General features: G+C 45.8%; 1 protein-coding gene across 1 annotated transcript; it reads right to left on the bottom strand.

Moving 5' to 3' along the window:
* Positions 1–13706: 13706 nt before the first annotated feature.
* On the bottom strand, positions 13707–17931 carry LOC125508305 (TLD-domain containing nucleolar protein). Its single transcript, XM_048672963.2, has 8 exons — positions 17718–17931; positions 17505–17607; positions 17305–17412; positions 16699–16784; positions 16143–16381; positions 14660–14849; positions 14211–14394; positions 13707–14105 (listed from the first exon to the last, which is right to left on the bottom strand). The coding sequence occupies exons 1-8, from the start codon at positions 17777–17779 to the stop codon at positions 13800–13802; spliced, it is 1278 nt and encodes a 425-aa protein (XP_048528920.1). The 5' UTR covers positions 17780–17931; the 3' UTR covers positions 13707–13799.
* Positions 17932–20056: the final 2125 nt, after the last annotated feature.

Below are 20056 nucleotides of genomic sequence, written 5' to 3'. Positions count from 1 at the left end.
GGCGGCGTCCGTGGCCCGGGCTTTCTTCGATGGCATTGTCCGTCTACACGGGTTCCCTACTTCGATCGTCAGTGATCGGGACCCTGTATTCATGGGCCATGTCTGGCGCGACCTCTTCAGGATGGCGGGTGTCCAGCTCCGCCTGAGTACGGCGTTCCATCCTCAGACAGACAGTCAGTCCGAGGTGGTTAACAAGGTCATTGCCATGTATTTGCGTTGTGTGACAGGTGATCGGCCTCGCGCTTGGGTGGACTGGCTTTCTTGGGCGGAGTACTGCTACAACACCTCCTATCACTCCGCCCTGCGCGCTACGCCGTTTGAGGTGGTCTATGGTCGACCACCCCCGCCTATACTACAGGTGGACCCAAAGACGGCTCGGACAGCGGTTGCGGGTGACCTTATCCGCACCCGTGACGAGATGCTTGCTGAGGTCCGTCAGCGTCTCCTTCAGGCCCAGCAGCTGGCCAAGCATTACTACGACGATCATCATCGTGAGGCGGAGTTCGCGGTGGGTGACTGGGTGTGGCTGCGTCTTCTCCACCGCTCTACGCAGTCGCTTGACCCGCGCGCCAAGCGCAAGCTCAGGCCTCGCTACGCCGGGCCCTTCCCTATCTTGGAGCGCATTGGGAAGGTGGCCTATCGTCTTCAGCTTCCAGCCCACGCTCGCATCCACGATGTCTTCCATGTGGGGCTGCTCAAGCCTTTTCGTGGCGAGCCACCGGCGGCTCCTCCAGCGCTTCCGCCAACCGCCGATGGTCGCATTCTTCCAGAGCCGGCAAAGGTGTTGCAGGCACAGCTCCGTCGTGGCGTCTGGTTCGTCATTGTTCAGTGAGCGGGCCTTCCGGAGGAGGAGGCTACTTGGGGCAGCGTGAGGATTTTCGCCAACACTATCCAGACTTTCAGCTCAAGGACGAGCTGTTTGCGCAGGCGGGGAGAGATGTTATGACCGGTTTGGTCTATACTAGGAAGAGGACCACCGGACATTAGTATTAGGGGCTTGGCCCACAAGTTATCTTAGGCAAGTTATCTTAGGCTAAAGTTACAAAAACTAGTTGTAAGACACCATTGAAATCAAGCAATAAAGATATTATCATCTTCTGTTGCCCGGCTCCCTGAGGAGCCGGAACCCTAGCCGCCGCTGCCTCTAAACCCTAGCCGCGACGGCGCCTGTCCGCCAGCGCGCCCGCTCAAGCCCTCGTCCCCCTCCTCCTTGCCCATACAATCTGTGCCGGAGGCCTGGTAGGAACCCTAGTCCTACCATGGACCCTACGTCAAGCAACCAACAGGGAAGCCACGAGGTAGGGGGCGCGCCTACCCCCCCCCCCCCAGGCGCGCCCTCCACCCTCGTGGGCCCCCTGTTGCTCCACCGACGTACTCCTTCCTCCTATATCTACCTACGTACCCCCAAATGATCAGAGACGGAGCCAAAACCCTAATTCCACCGCTGTAACTTTCTGTATCCACGAGATCCCATCTTGGGGCCTGTTCCGGAGCTCCACCGGAGGGGGCATCGATCACGGAGGGCTTCTACATCAACACCATAGCCTCTCTGATGATGTGTGAGTAGTTTACCTCAGACCTTCGGGTCCATAGTTATTAGCTAGATGGCTTCTTCTCTCTTTTTGGATCTCAATACAATGTCCCCCCCCTCTCTCGTGGAGATCTATTCGATGTAATCTTCTTTTGCGGTGTGTTTGTTGAGACCGATGAATTGTGGGTTTATGGTCAAGTTTATCTATGAACAATATTTGGATCTTCTGAATTCTTTTATGTATGATTGGTTATCTTTGCAAGTCTCTTCAAATTATCAGTTTGGTTTGGCCTACTAGATTGATCTTTCTTGCAATGGGAGAAGTGCTTAGCTTTGGGTTCAATCTTGCGGTGTCCTTTCCCAGTGACAGTAGGGGCAGCAAGGCATGTATTGTATTGTTGCCATCGAGGATAACAAGATGGTTTTTTTATCATATTGCATGAATTTATCCCTCTACATCATGTCATCTTGCTTAAAGCGTTACTCTGTTCTTATGAACTTAATACTCTAGATGCATGCTGGATAGCGGTCGATGTGTGGAGTAATAGTAGTAGATGCAGGCAGGAGTCGGTCTACTTGTCTCGGACGTGATGCCTATATACATGATCATACCTAGATATTCTCATAACTATGCTCAATTCTATCAATTGCTCAACAGTAATTTGTTCACCCACCGTAAAATACTTATACTCTTAAGAGAAGCCACTAGTGAAACCTATGGCCCCCGGGTCTATCTTCCATCATATTAATCTTCCAACACTTAGTTATTTTCATTGCCTTTTATTTTACTTTGCATCTTTATCATAAAAATACCAAAAATATTATCTTATCATATCTATCAGATCTCACTCTCATAAGTGGCTGTGTAGGGATTGACAACCCCTTATCGCGTTGGTTGCGAGGATTTATTTGTTTTGTGTAGGTGTGAGGGACTCGTGCGTAGCCTCCTACTGGATTGATACCTTGGTTTTCAAAAACTGAGGGAAATACTTACGCTACTTTGCTGCATCACCCTTTCCTCTTCAAGGGAAAACCAACGCAGTGCTCAAGAGGTAGCATAGAGCATGCAGTAGCCTTCGAGACGATGTCGGTTCTTTGCTTTCATCCGCCCCAGCGCCGAGCCACCTTGCCGCGGCTTTTCATTGCTCGCCAGCAGGGCGGCGAGGACCATGAGATGTTCCTCTTCCTGGACATCATCCTTGGCTTCCTCCTCGAGCAGCGCGACGAGCACTTCCTCGTCGTCCGAGTCCATCGCCGAGGCAGGCAAATCGCCAAACACCTTGCGCCCGGCGGGCGCGTACCTGCTGCTAAACTGCCCCTTCGCGGCCAGAAACGGTGTGAAAAACGCTCAGCTGCTGGCGGAGGGGCTGCCTCCACGAACCTCTGCTCTTTTCCCGACGGGGATTGGCTATCTAGAGGTGAAGAGCGGTGGGCGGCGCCGGGATACAACTGATGGCGGCCGAGCGCGCGGGGGCTGGGAGGCGAGTCGGGGAAGAAAAACTTGACTTTTCGCCTAACGGTGTGGGCCAGCCGTGTTTTTCCCTTGCATCGGAGCCCCCGAGCGCCCCTAGTGCGTCGGGTTCGGCCTGCGATCGCCGGGCCCAAAAACGGGCCGAACCGGCAGATTTCGGCATCCTGGGGGCGTGACTGGGGCGTTTTTTCGGCGCCGGCGCCGAAAAAGTGGCCTGGGGGCCTGTTGGGGGCGCGGCTGGAGATGCTCTTAGTTGGAGTATTAGTTGTAGATGCAGTTGGACCGTCTACATATCACAAACATAATGTCTATGCAATATTATGCCATAATTGATCATACTAATAAATATGAATATTTTGATTTAATTACTGCCCAACTGCAATTTGTTCATCACAACACATTTATCTTGCTTGGAGAGATGCCTCCGGTGATGCTATGGCCCCTGGTCCATCTTCATTTAATCACATACACCATTACAATTTAATTATTCATTGTTCTGTATTTATTAGTTTATCTATTTATCAGTTCTTACCATACAATACAATTTATCCTTGTAACTAGCACAACAAGAAGCTGGACAATCTTCTTGAAGTGTTGGGGCAAGTCTGTTTTGTGTTTGGTGTGCATGTACCCAGGATTAGTTACTGTAGAAGAAATTCCTACAGGTTTGATTTGGTTCTCAATCGAGGAAAATACTAATTGCTAGGTTACATCGCCCTTACACATGGGGGTTACCCAACCACTCTTACGAGAGAGCAAGCAGGTGACCATGTGGAATGGGTAGAGAAATTGTTAAGTTGAAACGAACAATACACCCGACAACGACGAGTAGCCGTATTTGAGGCACCTGGAGTAGCTTCGTGGAGAGCTCCGGCTTGGGAACAAGGATGCTTGGACTTGGGCTGATTGCTTGGACTTAATGCCCGATGAGGCTGTTGATGTTTCATTCAACAATGCTATCAAGGAGACCATTGGAAGGCACCTTTATTATGCCCCTATTCATGAATAAGCGGTATGTTTATCTATCCAAACCTAATTTAGTGTCATTCCTCATGTGTATAACAATAATAAGTATGCAACACACATTCATTGAAGGGTGCAGAGCTATACAGATGTGTTAATGAGGGTGAACTAGCTCTCGCATGCCTTGGTGTTGATCCGATATGATGCATACCTCCCTATCCGGAGCAATGACCGAGCTCCTCACAAGTCTCATGAACCATTCCTAGTTGACTTGGTTCTCATATGACACCAAATCAAATGCCACGGGCAACACTTGATCATTAGCTTCATGTGCCATTGGTATCATGAGTGTGCCCTTGTATTTTCCTGTCAAGAATGTTCCATCTATAAACAAAACCAGCAGATAGTGCTGAAAAGTCGTGATGCATGGGCCGAACATCCAGAAGGCAAGGCGGAACACTCCATCAACATCCTCGACCGTATGATACATGCTCGGGTTCCTATAGGCCATATATTTGAAAGGATTTGAAAGAGGAATGAGTGGAGGAGAGATAAGGGAAGAGGGTTGTAGCTCAGGTGGGGAACGAGGAGGCAGAGAGTGGGGTGAGTTATGGGTAGAAGCCCATCCGCCGACCCGCGACCAATTCCTATTCGGGGCAGTAACGTCGGGGACTCTGGCGTTTTCAAAAAAGCTGGCAAATTTGGCGTTTCTCCCTTGCCACATAAGCAGTCAACAATGACTACGCCAGGTCGTGGGCCAGGCTAGAAACGCCGGAACTTCAACGTATCTATGTGGAGCAGAAACGCCATGTGGTTGGGCGTTTACCAAAAAGATTAGATCATGGTAAAGTTTCTGAAAGGGTCAATATGTGCCCATCTTTCCATTAAGAATCAAAATAGTGATTTTGGCGAGACTCGGCTTGGGCACTTTTATGAGTTGGGCGCTTTAACCATTCAGCCGTGGATATTTAACAGGGATCATCGTATATCATAAATAACTAGTTTTCATATAGAAAGACATATCATAGAAAAATGAAATAAAAAATATTTTGAGATGGCAAATATTTGGAGATGACTATTTAAATACCTCTCTGGATCCTCGAGTTGAAAGAGAGATTGAGAGGGCATGCAATTTGCACATGCAAGCAACCTGATATGAATTTTCGACGTACATGATTGGTGTCTATCAGATATTTTCATCTTTTCTAGTACTATTGCTATTTATGAAGGATTATATGCGCATGCGCACAATATAAATCTCATCATCGCCTAAGTAAAATGTGTATCAAGTGATTAAGAGATACGCGCACTTGTCTACATCCAGTACTCACTCCGTCCCAAAATATTCAAAGCTTTAGGTTTGTTTCAATTCAAAAAAAAATTGACCAACTTTACAATTTTTTTGCCAATAGCAGCCACATTAAATATATATATAGTACTATGAAAATACATGTTATAAAAAACTAACAAAATTAATTTAATGTTGTAAATGTTGGTATGTTTTTTACAAACTTAATTTTTTAAACAAAATTAGAACTTTAAATATTTGGAAACGAAAAGAGTAGTAAATATTGTTTTTGAATCCAACATCAAGGCATTTTATTACCCAAATGATAAGTATAACACGTATGGCATGGAGCACTTCGGTTCTAACGTTTTTTTTTACCTAAAGTTGCCATCTAAAAAGGGAAAACAAAAAAATAATTAAAACTTGTCATCCAAAAAGAAGTTGCCATGCTTGACAGCTAAACTTGCCATCCTCACGTTATTAGACTTGCCATAAAAAATGCTTGAGACGCGCATACACTCATCCTTATGAATGCACGCACATACACTCTCTCGCTATGAGCACCTCCAAGAGACTGAGCCGGCACATCCTCTGTAACGTCTCCTCCCACCTTACGAACATCGCCGAAAGTCTGAAATAAATCCACAAAAATATGAGTACAATGTGAAGTCTTGGACTTGAACCCCGGTAGATTGATTTTATTATAAAGAACCTAATCATCTGACTTAAACTCAGTTCGCTTGGAAATTAAGAAGGCAGCAATTATACTCAAAGGAGCTATTAGACTCCAATTTTCGTGGATTACTCTCCACGGAAGCCTCATGTAGCTACCACCTTTCCAAAAAAGCCTAGGGTTCTTTGCCTCCTGCCAGTGGTCTTCGGTTCTCCTCGTTTTTGGTGGCCTTAGGGTCATGGCGGCGCGGTTCCTTGCCAACAGGAGGGCTCCGCTTTTAGATGTTTCTTCGAGTTGTGTCCTACTCAGAAAAATGAGACGGCGGCGGCTCCCTAAAGATGGAATAAAGTTCTCCCTGCCTAGTCTCTGTCTCGGTGGTGTTTCCAGCATCGTCGGTGGGTGTGTGGGGGTGTGCCTTCGGCGGATCTGTCCTTGATGGATTTGCTTGAATCTCATAGTCGTCTGTGTTCGTGTGTCGTCAGTTTGAATCATTCCGATCTACGCTATTCTTCTACGCTGGTAGTTGCTACTCTGGTGCGTTGCTTCTATGGGGCCTTAACAAAATGACTTTCCAATTGTCTACTACAATAAATTTTGTCCAGCTCCAGCAAGGAAGGGACGATGACGATGGTGCACCTTTAACTGGCTTTAGTGCTTGTAGTCATTGCTAAATGATCTACAAATATAAATGTAATTTTTATTATTTTTTGCGTTCGTTGTACCGTCCTGATTAAATATGAATAGGTTGAAAGTTTTTCAAAAAAGGACTCCATTTTGAGTGCTTTCTTTGCACAAAGTTGAGCTGCAAAAAAGGAGATGTTTAGATTGCGGAAAATACTCGTGGCGAGTGACGTGTCTGAAACCTGTAGATCGCGCGTGATAGCCGCTTAGAGGCTAGGGCGCCCGCCTGGTTTGTAGTCATCCTCTCAGGCGACGTGCATATGACTTGGCATGGCACACGCGACGTGCCGCAACGTTAACATCTCAGTCAACGCAGATGCGGCCCATATCATGTGCCTATCCATAGCTCGTACGGGCTCAAAGTTGTTGTGTGGCCGCTTGACGTCAACCGTGCATCGGTGCATGCCAACTAGCGAAGTTTGGCTGCACTAGTGCTGGAATACTTTCGTGGGAATAGCTAAGAAAATGGGTATTGATTTTTAGGCCAACTCCAACATTAGACGCCCGTTTTATCTTGATTTTATCTGTTTGAGTCGGCCAAACACTGATCTTTTTCGGTTTTGATCCGGGATGTGTGCGCGTCCCGGCCAACGCATTTGAAATTACGTTCGTCTTTTGAACTTAAATTTAAATATGAAATAGATAAAAATAATTAAAATTTAACTTATATAGGGTTACATTGAGTCCAAATTAAGTTCAAAAGTACTCCGGTTGTCCATTAAACTTGAACTAAAACTACAGAAAATAAAAAAGAAACTAGTGAGGAAACCCTAGATCGGCTGTAGCCGCCGCCGCCATCTTCATGTCGTCGCCGTCATCCTAGTCTTCTTCTTCATCCTCGGTGAGGTCGATGAATGGCGGTGGCTGCCATGTATGAGGTTATCGTCCGCTACAAGCTAGTTTAGTTTTTCTAGATTTTTGTTGAACTGACAAAATATCGTCTAGTTTAAATAAAATATATCTAACTTATGTCCGCTTGCACGAATTTCGTCTATGTCTGAATTTATTTGTATTGTATATAGACATTTACAACGAGCGTTGGATGTCTGACTCCTCTATCAATACCCGCGGACAAGTACTATTCGTTTTTGGAGTCCGGCGCTGGTGATGCCCTTTTTTCTTTGAAATAAACATCAACTTTATTAATTAGAAATAACTGTTACGTCGTCAATAAAAAAAGATATAGAATCATTAAAGATACAAAATATTTATAAGCTTCTCAAATCAATCCCTTGTGACAAATTTTTTTGCTAGCCTGGCAAACTCATGAGCCACCTTATTTGCTTCCATATTACAATGTTCGAATCTAATAAGAGAATAATTACAAGCCATAAAATAGCAATCATCAAACACCGCGCGCATCGATTGTCCTTCATTCTTCATTATATCAATCACTTCCATATTTTCAGAATTAATGACAAGATGACTGCAACCCGCCTTCTGTGCAAGGAATAAGCCAAAAATTAGAGCCAAAATTTTTGCTGCTAATACATCAACACATCAATCCTCCAATTTTCACCAACGATGAACCTTCCTTTGTCATCTCTCAGGACCACCCCAGCTTTATCCCTAAGCAGATCATGATCAAAAGAGACATCAACATTCAGCTTAACAAAACCCATAGGAGGTATGCTCCATCCCCCTGCTTTACTAGTTGCATTCGGGGAATATGCATTAACATAGTTTGTCGTTATGGCACGAGCCCCCATTGAAGTTTGGTTTGCATCTTAAAACTTTCCTTCATGAAACATTTTACATCTATCCCATCATAAATACCAAGTTGTTATAGCGATCAACTCACGTGCGTTCTGGAGGCCCACTATAGATAAATCTTGATCTTGCATAAGCAGTAAGAATTCTAGTACCGCATCTCCTGCACAATCAACAACACAATCTTTATTGATCACCTCCTACAATCCAAACTTGCCCCAAACCTCTTTCGCCTTCTAACACAGAAACAAAACGTGTTTTGTATCTTCTGATCCATTCGAGCATGATGGGTAGATGGGCGTAACTTCCATGTGTCTATTAGCAAGCGCAACTCAGCACAGGAGGGTTCCATGCAATGTGCGCCAAATAAGAAAAATTACCTTTGCCAAACAAAATAATTTCAAATCTTACCCCAAATAGGATTCACATTGGTTCTATCTATACCATGTGCATGTTGCAATTTTTTCTATTCCTTCAAATAAGCCGATCGAACGGTGAAGAAATCATTTTTTGTATAGCTCCAAGCAATGAAGTCCGACATATATATGCATGGGGAGGGGAATCACTAGCACCCTTTGAGCATCAATTAGCCACAACGTTTGTCTCACCAAATCTTCATCCCAAAAATTCGTGACTAGGTCTATAAGATCACAAACCTTTGACCCCTTCTAGGAGTAATAATTTTCCTATTCGCACAGTTTGGGATCCCAGCATCTCTCCAAATATCAATATTCTGTCCATTTCCAACTCGCCAGATATAACCATTTTATAGACAATTCACTCCCGCCATAATACTTTGCCAAGTAAAAGAGGAACCCTATTTTAGGCTTGCACTCATTAAATCACCCTCCCTCCGAAAAAATATTTAGCTGTGAAGATAGTAGCACATAAAGACTCGGGATTATCAAGCAGACGTCACGCTTGTTTGGCTAATAAAGCCAGATTGAACAGTGTATATCTCGACCCATACCTCCTTGGTCTTTTGGGACACGGATCTTCCATCACCCCATTCAATGCATTCTCTTCTAATTGTCCTCGTCTCCCCACCAAAATTGCGATATTGCGTCAATGATTTCTTTACAACATTTTTAGGAATTTTAAAGACAGCCGATGGAGATGCCCTTAGCTTACCATCAGATTACATGCATCTGCCCATTAAAAATGAGATTTGCACTAACTACGGTCTATTTTCAGTAACAACTCCTGTAAATTATGCAAGATCTATTCCCAAGAAAAAACATGTGCTAGTCTTATGCCACATAATTTCTTTTAAACTGTATTTCTGAAACAGATATTATTAGAAACGCATGTATATTTTTATGAATTTATGAAGATTTTTAAACACCTGAATATTTTTTAAATTTATGATCAATTTCTCAAATGCATGAACATATTTTTCAATGAATGAACATTTTTGCCAAACGCATGAACACCTTTTTTAGTCCATGATCATCTTTTGGCCAAATGCACCTCAACAGTCATCTTCTCTCACGGGTCACGGCTCCCGACTTTCATCGTGTTGGCATTGGCCACGTTGCAGGCAATGAGCGGGTGAAGCTTGCTTGAAGCTGACGCCATCCCTACGGTGGCGGAGTTAGACAAGATTGATTGGGAGGGCCAATGAGAAAATACAATTTCTAATGAGGGCAAAAGCTCTATTTTTTCTAATATAAAACTCACTATATGAATTTCCTTCACTAAAGTTGTCCAAGCTGGGGGGGGGGGGGGGCACGGCCCCTGCAGCCATGCACGTAGCTCCGCCACTGCAGGCGTCCTGGGCTGCTTCCCGCCTCCCGCTATGGGCCCCTTCATGTCTACGCGGTGGGACTACAATGGGAGCGGTGAGTTTCTCAAAAAAAAACGGGAGCGGTGAGGGCAGAGGGAATTTTTCCTTTTGATGAGGAAAGCAGTAGGACTCGGTTCTGTATTTTTATTGATTTTCCAAAAATATGTACAGAAGTTTCTATACAAAAAGCATAAAAGAAGAACTAAGGAAAAAGCTATACAGGGAAATGAGTAGGCTAACTAAGGCTAGCAGGGCAGAGGAATTGGCCGCATCAAAACCGTCGATGGCAGTTAGAGATTTGGCTAGGGTTTGGGAACTGGAGAATATGATGGTGCGGGTTAATGTCTTAGGATTTACAAAGACAGGGGACATTTTGATGTAAATCTGTTACAACTCAGGGGGTTTTCTGAAAATTGCCAAAGCAAGGGCTGTGTCCAAGACGACATTGTGTGCCACGTGCCGCCACTGGAGAGATTAGTAGTACAAAAATGAACCCGCATCAAGCAACGGACAAGTGTCACTGCAAAGTTCAAGAGAACTGAACTGTATCCACTCATTACTTTGTCCACCCCAATCAATGCTACACTGATTTAGTTTTAGTAGTTTTAGGCTGGTCATAGTGGGAGTAACTTAGCTAGTAACTTAACACATTCCAAGGCAATTTTGCTTATGTGGCAAGTATTTAATGAGGAAAGAGGTGTTTGGAGTAACATAATATGTTACTGTAACATAGCGTTGTTCGGAGTCCCTCCGCTCCCGAAGCAGCAATTCAAATTTATGGAGCCGGGAAACAGGTACTCCGCGAGTGGTGGGGTGCAAACTTCATCCTCACCAGAAAACCCCCTTCTCTCGTGCGCCCGTGTCCTCCCCCCCCCCCCCCCCCGCGGGCGACCGGCCGCGCATCGGGCCTCCTCCCTCCAGGCTCCCGCTTCCTTCTTCCTTCTCGCCGCCGTCGCCGGCGCCCGCGGCCGGCTTGGCCCTGGGGCTGCTGGTGGCGGCGGCCTCCTGGCCCTTTCCCTTCCGGTCGCTCTCCGACGCGGGCGGAGCGGCTCCATGGGGTGCATCTAGGCGGCGGCGGTCTGGCGTGGCGGCGGGGCTCCGTGGCGCATGCAGGCGAGCTACTGGGCGGCGGCGCCGCAGTTGGCGGCGGGGCGATGCGGCGACGGGATCTTGCATCGTCCGCTTGGCCCAGATTTGGGCCCTGCGGGCCTCATCTGGGCCTGGGCGGGCTGGCGGCAGGGATGGTTGCGGTGTGGCTTCTGGGAGGCGGGGGAGATGCGGCGCGTGGCCGGGTGCCGGCGGCGACGAAGCCTGAAAGTGCGTTATATCGACTAGAGGGGGGGTGAATAGGCGATTTTTATGAAAGTTTTCAAAACGTGGAAGTTATGAAGACAAACGATAGAAATAAACCTATTACCCTGCAGGGTAGACTACACTAGGCAAGCCATAGTCAAGTATTCAATAGAGTGAAAGCACAATGACTAATAGCAGCAATGTAGTAAGGATCAGGTAGGAAGATATTGTGAAGCCACACAGAACACGCAGTCACTCAGTGAAGACAAAAGATAGTGCGAACATACAATGACTTCACAAGGAGTAACAGTAAGTAAAGGGAAGGGAAGATGAAACCAGTGACTCGCTGAAGACAATGATTTGTTGGACCAGTTCCAGTTGCTGTGACAACTGTACGTCTGGTTAGGGCGGCTAGGCATTTAAATCTTAGGACACTCAGTCCCGGACACCCAGTCCTGAACACGCAGCTCAGGACACCCAGTCCTCACCGTATTCCCCTTGAGCTAAGGTCACACAGACCTCGCCCAATCACTCTGGTAAGTCTTCAAGGTAGACTCCCAAACCTTCACAGACACCGTTCACCGGCAATCCACAATGTCTCTTGGATGCTCAGAACGCGACGCCTAACCGGCTGGAGGATGCATATTCCTCAAGTGTAATAAGTCTTCAGATCACACAGACAAGAAGACTTAAGTGATGCCTAATTCTCTTTGGCTCTGGGTGGTTAGGGCTTTATCCTCGCAAGGAATTCTCTCTCAAAGGCTTCAAGGTGGGTTGCTCTCAAACGACAAAAGCCGTACTCTGAATCTGAGCAGCCAACCGTTTATGGTTGTAGGGGGTGGGCTATTTATAGCCACTTGGCAACCCGACCTGATTTGTCCGAAATGACCCTGGATCACTAAGGAACTGACACGTGTTCCAACGGTCAGATTTCAAACTCACACGGCAACTTTACTTGGGCTTCAAGCAAAGCTGACTTGCCCGACTCTGGACAAGATTCGCTCTCAAAGTCTTCACTCGAAGACATAGGTTTTGTTTAAGCATCACTTCAGTCATTCTGACTGGTTCTCTTGGACCCCACTTAACAGTACGGTGGTTCCTATGACTCAACACAGAAGAAAGAGAACTACGAAAGATCTAAGTCTTCGAGCTCCATAGGCTTCATGTGGTGTCTTCTCTTGTCATAGTCTTCAATGTGAATATCTTCATATACCACCTTTGACTTTAATGTCTTCATATATTTTTAGGGGTCATCTCTAGTAGGAAAACCGAATCAATGAGGGACTTCTACCTGTGTTATCCTGCAATTCTCACAAACACATTAGTCCCTCAACTAGGTTTGTCGTCAATACTCCAAAACCAACTAGGGGTGGCACTAGATGCACTTACAACGCCGGCCTGCTGCATCGCGGTCGGCGGGGCTTAACAGGCCCTCTTCGGGCCTGGCTGGGCCAGGGGTGGCCCGGCATGCCACGCTGCCGCGTCCGGACGGCTACCGCGACGGTGCCGGAGGCACGGGCCTCCCGCACAACGGCGGTGGAGGTGGTTCCCTCCCGCTCGGCGTCGATGTTGCTGCTCCTGTCGTGGTGAGCTTCTCTCCGGTCCTCTTGGCCTCGTGGCGGTGTTCGTAGTGAGGCGGCGTGGGTGGCGGCGCTACTGCGTTGGCGCATGGTGATGGGCGACGGTTGGGCGGTCAGTTCCGTTCGGTTGGGCGGTTGGGGTTGGAATGCGGGAGAAATCTCTGCCGGCTTCGGCCCCAACGCGGTGACACCTGCAGGTGCCACCATTCCTCCCTGGAGGGTGTCGGTGGTATCCACCCCCACCTCCCTCCTCGTGCCCGGGGAAACCTGAAGACTCGTCCGGCCAGCAGCGTCGTGGGCGTCGCATCCCTTCTTGGAGGTGTTGCTTGATACGCGGCGGATCGAAGCCTCGGTCTGTGGTGTTTTGTTTCCGGTGGACGCCGCGGTGGCGGATCATCCACGCTTTGCCAAGCTGCCGTCGTTGGCATTTGTTTCTTCTTTTTTTTTCTCTTGGTGTGTTCTGCTGCTCGCCACAGCGTTATCTATACTCGGTGTTGGTTGCTTTGGAATACAAAACGGGGAAAACCCTTTTTCGGTATAAACAGGTACTCCGCGGATCCTTGGATTTGGCGGAGCTGGTGGTTTCCCGAACAGCTCCTTACTCCCTGCTCTCGAACTTGGAAGAAAAGTACGCCCTGGATCCATACAGTATAAACCACAACTCCATGCAGCTAACCTTGTATCACTCTGGATGTGAAACAGAAAAGCTCAAAGAGCTAAAACTCAAGAGTAGCGACCAGATATAAATAAGGTTATTATTTCCCATAAAAAGAGTGCTGTACACAACCTCCAAATATCTGCTATTGTGATTTTTTTTCAGTGCTCAGTCACTCGCACTCGCCATACCAATCAGCTTCAGCATGTTCCGATCCTCCTTGAATCTCTCAAGGACCGTCCCCTTTACAAGCTCCGGCTTTTCGTCATTCGATCCCTTCACTTGTATCCCCCAACATTCAATAACTTCTGGTCTGAACCTGCTCGTGTTGGAAAGGGGAGGATTGGTGAATGTGCTGGAGGTAAATGAGTGCCCTTGATCGAAGCCCGCAGAGAGGAAAAGGCCAAAGTGATGTGGCTTCCCTCCAAAGCCGATACCATTTGGAATGTTCTCAGAGGTGAAGTTCACAGCACACTGTCAAAATAAGCTAATTGTGAAAAATCGCTCCTGCACCACTTCAAACTTGGGACGATGAATGACAATACATTCAGTAAATAAAGAAAGACAAGATAGGCCTACCCATTGCAAACTTTTGTTTGCTCCTGTAGGGCGAAATATGGACGCTTCGGGATATAACTTGAAAAGGAATGTCTTCATGTCACCATAAAAATCACTGTGCCTTTCCCATGGTTGTGATGCATATGCACCATAAATGGAACCTTCTGTATCTTTAATAACCAAAACAGTCTGTGCATCTCCATTCCTATAAAATAAGGAACATGCCAAAAATTATGTACATAGTGAAAAATCTACACATAAAAGTCGCCATCATGGAATAAGCCGTCAAGCTTGTTCACAGAATCTATATAGAGAACATCAGTGCAAGATATATTTTAGGTTTTTATTTATTTTCTGCCCTTTAGTTGTAACACACTGCTCATTTCTGCCCCTAAGTTGAAAAATGCTCTTTTGCCCTTCTAGCCTAAGAATCGAGCCTTGAAAATGACCAGAACATCAACAGTACTCACGTTACATTGCCTAAGAAAGTGTTGAAGCTTTGTCCATGAAGAGAACTGTGGTATAGAAGCTTCCACTCTTGCACATCATGTTGAGAGAAGCCACCTCCTATATGCCAAGCATACTCTTTATTTAAGAGTAGCAACTCGGAGGACATGTTTTCTGGATAATGAAGTAGAGGTACCTGGAAGCCGGCTCTGCCTACAAAATAGAACAACTCAACAGAAGCATAAAAAAATATAACATAAACATCCAGGTTAGGATTGGCTTTCATATTTCTACAATCAGATTTGGGAACAGAGAATACATGTTTTTATTCAGTTTAAACAAATTTAATACTAAAAACATGCTAGAGTAACAAACATGTAGGTAAGAAAATGACACACAAGAGTGTGGACGTGTGGTGAAAACTAATGGGGTGGGATAAGAATGATGTTTCTAGGCTCGCTTGGAATGAATGAACACGAATACACAGAGATATGGTCTCATAAATTTCAAAAAGAGAGAGGCTCTCTTATACAGGCTGACAGGTCAATCTTTAAGTAAAGCCATAGACGCTTCCTATAACAAGGTCATCTGCAGCCATTGACCACCTTATTCCGGCAGAGTAGCCAACACCATGTGCCTTGTTGGCAACACTCACAGACCCGAGCAAGAAAAAGTTAGCAACTGCCTAGTACAAGGGCTCTGTCTGATATGCTCGTTCCCATGTTAACAATGTGTTGCAGTCTGCTTTCAGGTTCACTCAGTTGCACGCTTTTGCTATCCCATTCAAACGGACATGTGGAATCACCTATGTATAGCACGTTTACTTAATTGGATCATAGATTGTTGAAGTGATTTCTTTAAATTGTGTTAGTAAAGACATATTGACATACTTTGCCTCTTGGCAACAGCATCATGTCTTCAATCTTCACCAATAGAAGTTTCAGATTCAGACTTACCCTAAAACAGGAAACAGTGGCAATATAAGCCTAGTTTACGTCCGCTCAAGTATGATCAGCACCAAATAGTGTATTTGAGAAAGATAGAGAGCTGAGATTTGTTGCTAGAGGTCTAGAACTGACAACAGTAGTATCTCAAGATTATTTACTTTTTATGGTCTTAAAACTCTGGTGAATGGTGATTTCACTATTTCAGACTAGTAGTACCTCAACAGCAGTAAATATTTATCAACTACGTGTCTTGCTTTTTTCACATACATAACAGATACTTTGGTGCTCCAGAGCAGTGCGACTGCAAAACAGCACAAACTGCACTTGCCTGTTGAGTGGGTCAGTAAAAGGCGAATTAGAGAGCCAGGAGGAACAGTTTGAAGGAAACGCCAGTTGTACTGTTCATATGTATATGAACTCAAGCAAGATCATATTTGACTATTAAAAGCATAATTAATTAATTATTCTAGTGCGATAAATAGGAGCACACTTCTGTCATGATGCAGCTACAAAGAATACACATCTTTTTTTGGAAAATCTGCAGAATGGCAACACATACCTGAGTCAGGGGGCATCAACAAACTTCCAAGGAATTTCCTCAGTGATGGCATGACAATACACCAGTTTCTAAAGTCTGATAATGACATAGATTTCTCAGAGACCCCTCCAGCATCTTTCGAAAATACCGCAGAGTTGAGAAATGCTTCAAATGTACTCTTGTTTGAACCTTCCCTGGCTTCCTTATTATCTGCAAATATGGTTTCATGAATGGACGCCAATACAGCTGCCAGATCAGACCTGACAATGCATGAAAGAGAAAGCGTAGGAGTAAGTGGTTCGTCAAGTGAAACCTTCAGTCCTGAATACAAATATTTAAGGACAGATACTCTGAAAAACCTAGAGTCCTGAATACAAATATCTAAGGACAGATACTCTGAAAAACCTAGAGTCCTGAATAGAAATATCTAAGGACAGATACGCTGAAAAAATATTTGGAAGTGGCAGCTTTCGTTACAAACATAAACAAAATCATCATCTAAGGGGTAAAATATTGGCAACTGACATACCAACATATCAGAAGAAGACTCAATTCTACCAGCACATTCAAGAAATACCTTGTTAAGATACTATCTCCCATCACATCGCACAGTTGAAAAATGAACTCATCGGCTTCATCTTTAGTTCCCCTTTCATATGTTGCCTACATGTTACAAAGAGATGGATATCAAACAACAGAGCATGAAGGAAAAGACCTAGCAAGACTTATGGCATTCCCTAGCATTGGAAGGAAAACTTTGTGTTGAATACAAATAAAATATATGAAGTTCATTACTAAAGGATGAATTAGCATAGCAACTGAAGAACAATAAAACTGTTATCGGAAGTTTTTTCTTTCTGAAGACTTAAGGTTTATGTGATTGAAGTAGTGTGCATATGTATCCAACCAAGCTAATCGTGCATAAGAAGTACCAATAGCAATCAGTTTCAATAAAACACCACGAACAACGACAAGATAGCAACTTAAAATCAGTCTAAAATCAAGCAGAGCATCCAGTATCATACTATGACATAGAAAGTAGAAACGCGTTTCTCCCTTTTCTTTTAACTCGTACTTATTTTGCAGTACAAATGCAGCCTATACCAACAAATTTGTCCAATCCACCACGACTTCCAAAAGGGAACTAACGAACTGAAGCAAGCGGTAGGACAAGGGTACCAACTTTGGAGACGATCAAACCCTCAAAGGTGACTCCATCTTCCACGCTGCTCTCCTTCGCCACCAACTGGAATAGCCTATCGCCGAGCGCCCCACGTACCCCGAAATAATCCTGCGTAAGATGGATCACTTCCCATCAGAAAACGGATTCCGGATCCACCCGAATCCAATCCCAGTTGCAAACTTTTGCGGCTGCGAGCTCACAAGGAAAACGGGGCGGGATATGGCGCGCCCCTGGGTCCCCGACTGCGCGGCGAGCGAGGAGAAGTGCGCGCGCAGGTCGTCCAGCGCCTGCTTCGAGAAGGCCCTACAGAAAGTGGAGACGGAGCGATGAGATCACCGCATGATCCTCGCGAATTGCTGCTGGGGTGAAGCAGCAGCTGCCGTGGCGGTCCCAGCGCTTCGAAGCTGTGGTACCTGGAGGCCATGACGAAGCTGGCAGAGGAGGCGGACGAGGGAGACGCCTGTGAGTTACCCATCGCCGCCGCCGGTGGGGCCGGCGCACGGTGCGGTGGCGCCGGGAAAGTCGGTGGCGAGCGGCGAACACCACAACCAGCTGCCAATTTTCCTTTTCCTTTGGAACGACAACTGCACGGCCCATCGCGCCACCAAGGGACGCTTTGTGTAGCGGCATTTCTTTTTCTTCCTAAATAGTATAAACTTGAAAGGTTAATACCTAGTAGTAATTCCTCGATGGCCTGTTTGGTTACTTGCAACGATTTCAATCAGTCTCGTTGGATGCGATTTTCAGAGGTTTGGCTTTGGAGGCACGTTTGATCGTGTGTAAATATTTTTAGGTCTGCATGACACATTTTTTAAAGTATCTCTGGGTTTCATTTTGAAGGCACACTTGAATCGGTCGTTTTTCATAATCAGACCCATGCGATGCGATAGGTCACACATGGGTGGTGGCGGTATTTTCTAAAAATCATGGGTGAAGGAGTTTGCACGTGCAGGGAGACTCCGTGTTGGTTCGCGAAGTGGCGCCTTAACACCATTTTCTCACCGCCCCCCCTCCCCTCCCCCCCCCCCCCGCCCCCTCTCTCTCACACACACATCTGCGGCGGCCACAAGATCTGCACGGCGAGCACCGCTGGCCATACATCGGAGGAAAGCTCTGGACGGTGATCACCGGTGGTGAGCACCAACTTCACCCCCCCATCTGCGTCAATGACGGTAATGCCCTTTGTCCTCTCTGAAGCATCAATTTTCCTGCGATCACATTCTATTTTATCATCGATTGTACGTTGCACACATTCGATTCAAGGTTAGACTTAGACTTTGGGATCTATTGAATCGATTCCGATAAGGGATTCGATGGTTTTCACATATACGGGGTACAAATTTCACTAGCACGAGGTGAACATATGAAAGTGCAACTATCCCTGGATGGTTTTAGTAATTATTAATAACATATAGCTCATTGAACTAATACTATTTCAAGATGATTATTTCAGAAAGTTCAATGATTGGCATGGCATGGATTAGCAATGTGGACCCCTCAAAATGCTAAGGACACACATTGGCTCAAGTTCAAGACTACCTTTTTATTTTAGTGATCCAAGATCGCATTGAATCCATAGGAAAAGCCAATACTATTAAAAGGGGACGAGGTGTTGCTTAATGACTTGCTTGCTCAAATGCTTAGTGATATGCTTCAAAAACGCTCAACCATTTTATCATATCCACATATGTCCCAAACCAAAAGTCAAACTCAGCCCCATCGAAATGTTCTATCCGGCGCCACTGAGTTTACTTGACATAGCCACTGCCAGAAACTCTAATTAATTCGGTCCCACCGATAGGGATCTCGGTGTCACCGAGATGGGATTGCAAACTCTCTGTTTCCCTTCGTAACGTTTCGGTTCAACCGAGATGAGCGATCGGTCCCACCGAGTTCGCAATGCAAACTCTCTGTTTTCCTTTCGTAACGTTTTGGTCTCACCGAAATGAGCGATTCGGTCCCACCGAGTTTGCCTGACCAACTCTTTGGTTAGCCTATTACCAAATTCAGTCCCATCGAGTTTGTGTAATCGGTCTCACCGAGATTACGTTATGCCCTAACCCTAATAGAATCGGTTCCACCGAGTTGACATGTCGGTCCCACCGAAATGCCTAACGGTCACATTATGAACTGAATCGGTCTGACCGAGTTTTCTGATTCGGTCCCACCGAGTTTGGTAAATTGTGTGTAACGGTTAGATTTGTGGGGAAGCTATATATACCCCTCCACCCTTTCTTCATTAGTAAGGAGAGCCATCAGGACGATCCTACACTTCAGCATTCATTTTTTGGGAGAGAACCACATACTCATGTGTTGAGACCAAGATATTCCATTCCAACCACATGAATCTTGATCTCTAGCCTTACTCAAGTTGCTTTCCACTCAAATCATCTTTTCACCAAATCTAAATCAGTGAGAGGGAGTTGAGTGTTGGGGAGACTATCATTTGAAGCACAAGAGCAAGGAGTTCATCATCAACACACCATCTATTACCTTTTGGAGAGTGGTGTCTCCTAGATTGGTTAGGTGTCACTTGGGAGCCTCTGACAAGATTGTGGAGTTGAACCAAGGAGTTTGTACGAGCAAGGAGATTGCCTACTTCATGAAGATCTACCCTAGCGAGGCAAGTCCTTCGTGGGTGATGGCCATGATGGGATAGACAAGGTTGCTTCTTCGTGGACCCTTCGTGAGTGGAGCCCTCCGTGGACTTGCGCAAGCGTTACCCTTCGTGGGTTGAAGTCTCCATCAACGT

The sequence above is a fragment of the Triticum urartu genome, chromosome 5A, assembly GCF_056163025.1.
Source record: "Triticum urartu cultivar PI428250 chromosome 5A, HENAU_Tu73, whole genome shotgun sequence".
In the NCBI taxonomy this organism is placed as follows: Eukaryota; Viridiplantae; Streptophyta; class Magnoliopsida; order Poales; family Poaceae; genus Triticum; species Triticum urartu.
Note: the sequence above shows the minus strand (reverse complement) of the source record. Positions and strands in the feature narration are given on the sequence as shown.

Coding starts and splice junctions, on each gene's coding strand:
- LOC125508305 (XM_048672963.2), bottom strand. CDS start 17,779: ATGGGTAACTCACAGGCGTCTCCCTCGTCCGCCTCCTCTGCCAGCTTC. Junction 17,608..17,717: donor AGCTTCGTCATGGCCTCCAG/GTACCACAGCTT, acceptor CACTTTCTGTAG/GGCCTTCTCGAAGCAGGCGC. Junction 14,106..14,210: donor CAAACAAAAGTTTGCAATGG/GTAGGCCTATCT, acceptor TTATTTTGACAG/TGTGCTGTGAACTTCACCTC.